The following is a 2,384-nucleotide window of genomic DNA, read 5'->3' as shown; positions in this document are numbered from 1 at the left end:
AAATATATTTGAACACTGTATACAAAATAATAAAGCCACAAGTCAATCTTCAACAAACAAGCACGACGGCAAAAAGCCTCGCTTCTCGCTCCGCACGCGCTTATATACCCGCGTTTCTCCCTCTCTTTGCTCCAATCATGACGCTTCGCTCATTCGCTACGCTCCCGCGTTCGCTTTGGGCGCTATCGCAAACGTGTGTCTATATATCTCTATATATATCTATATCTATATCACGCTGTATCACATACAATTCCTTTTATTCCAGGTATCCCGTACATTTCAACGATCAACGATAAACTATCTTCTGTTCACCGTCCAGCAGGTATGTATTTTTATATTTAATCTTACACTAGTGACAGTATTTCTTTTCAGGTACATTTCTTCGGTTTTGAGGTAAGTATTTATTACATTGACTAACTTATCCTAAATGTATTTTTCCGCACGCGTTGTACAAATTTGATTGTCGCGCATCGCGTCTTTCTTGGACACCCGGTAAGTATTAACCCCTTTTTATTTCCAGCATCTCTATTGGTGTATGTTACCACCTATCTTGACGTTTCGCGTTTTCCCAATTAGCGAATTTCCCGTCCCGGCATCTGTGCTTCACGGACACCCGGTATTATACAAACTTATTACAAGCGCCAGTCTTTTTCATTTTTTACCCTGAATATTTCTACATTTTGTTTTCTTCTAACTGTCGTACATGTCGCTGCCTATGACCGCTTTATTTTGACACCCGGTATAATACAATATTGGTTTCAACGCGGTTCTTCTCTTATTTTGGTCCCATATAACTTGGCGTTATTAAATTCTTTCGAATTCCACGTTTCTATTATACGCGATCGCGTTTCTCGAACACCCTATATATAACCAATTTATTTTTAACGTCATTATCTTTTATTCCCATCGCTTTTTTACTTGACGTTCTTACTTTGCGTGATTTCGCTGTTTATTCTATAGATTTACGCGTTTCGTCCTTTCATTGGCTGTCTTATTTGGACACCCGGTATTAGCCTTGCATATGCGAAACGTCAAGCCATTCCTTCGCGTCTCCCCTTTGAGCCTACGTTCCCGTTTTCCCTTTACCACGTATCATTTACGACTTTATGGTTGGCTCTTGAGTTTGATTGAAATAACGACCTCTGATTGGCCCCGTGGCCTTCGCTCAAACTAATGACCTTTAACTATACTTGACGAACTTCGTTTCGCTTCGCGTATGACGCTCTGATTTTATCCATTGATTTAATACTCTTTCACAATGAGATCATAATACTTTTTAATATGCTTGACCTCTGATTAGTCTAACGCTCGATAATTGCAAACTAATTAAATAACTTGATTGCGTTTCGCCCATTGGCCGCCTGCTCTCCAATTAACTTAAACAATTATACTTTTTAGTATACTTGACCTCTGATTGGTCTAGCGCTCGATAATTAACAAACTAAATGAACTTAGTTGCGCTTTGCCCCTTGGCCGCTTAACATGAACTTAATTTCTATTTTTCTCTTTTTCACGTGATATATAATTTTATTCGATAACTGAACATTATGGTCGAGCTTTAATAATAAAAGGTAAACAGATTTTATGATTAATTATAATAAATGAACATAAATAATTCTTGGGCTTATGCCCTTTCGCGCATTCCGCATTGAGCGCCGTGAAGCCCGGAACTCGCTTCCGGCTTCAAGGTTAGGTTCAAAATTCCAAGAGCTCAACACCCACTCAAATACAAAGTCTCCGGCCCTGGCTACAAATACTAATAATTATTACACATATAATAAATACATCTATAATATTAATTCTGTTAATTGTGTGTCACTTAGCGTTCATTAAGAATGATATTTGGTAATTTATTAATAAGACATTTTTTATAATCATTAATCTATTTTTAATTATTGTCTACATCTATGCTAGTTTAAACTTACTAGAATTATTGCTTTCACCTAGGCCCATTTGTTCATATAACGATTCGTTTGCTTTTATTTCTAATTCCTCCTGATAAGATTTCTGTCTAAATTCTATATTCTCTGTGATAAAAAATATTTATTAGTATCTCTCAAGCTAATTTTTCATACGTAGCATATATGCTGCGGCAGCAAAACGTCATCTGATTCATACTTTCAAGAACTGATTGGATAGCATCAGCTCATAAAAAAACTTTTAACCAATGTTAGCATTTTGCTGTTGCAGCATATGCTGCAGTTGCACATGAAAAGTCAGCTTCAGTTGAATAAAATATAAAGCAGAATATTACCTCTTGAAATAACGTAAGTGTCACAAGTTGGATTTGTCAGAAAATTTGATGTGGTCTGTGTTGCATTTGGTATAGCTGCAGGAAGAAGTCTAGTTTTCAAGTCATTAAGATACATGTTTTCATTAAAATG

At 36.5% G+C, this 2,384-nt stretch overlaps 1 protein-coding gene across 1 annotated transcript in view; it reads right to left on the bottom strand.

Annotated features, from left to right (window-relative positions):
* Positions 1-1,905: 1,905 nt before the first annotated feature.
* LOC108760018 (52 kDa repressor of the inhibitor of the protein kinase) overlaps positions 1,906-2,384 on the bottom strand; it is a 3,128-nt gene continuing 2,649 nt past the window's right edge. The window contains exons 3-4 of the mRNA XM_018505785.1: positions 2,255-2,369; positions 1,906-2,027 (exon numbers count right to left, since the gene is read on the bottom strand). Coding sequence (XP_018361287.1) covers positions 1,906-2,027; positions 2,255-2,369 — 237 coding nt within the window. The remainder of the gene's footprint in view (positions 2,028-2,254; positions 2,370-2,384) is intronic.

This window comes from Trachymyrmex cornetzi, unplaced genomic scaffold (genome assembly GCF_001594075.2).
Source record: "Trachymyrmex cornetzi isolate Tcor2-1 unplaced genomic scaffold, Tcor1.1 scaffold2109, whole genome shotgun sequence".
In the NCBI taxonomy this organism is placed as follows: Eukaryota; Metazoa; Arthropoda; class Insecta; order Hymenoptera; family Formicidae; genus Trachymyrmex; species Trachymyrmex cornetzi.
This window is presented reverse-complemented; position numbering and strand designations above follow the sequence as displayed.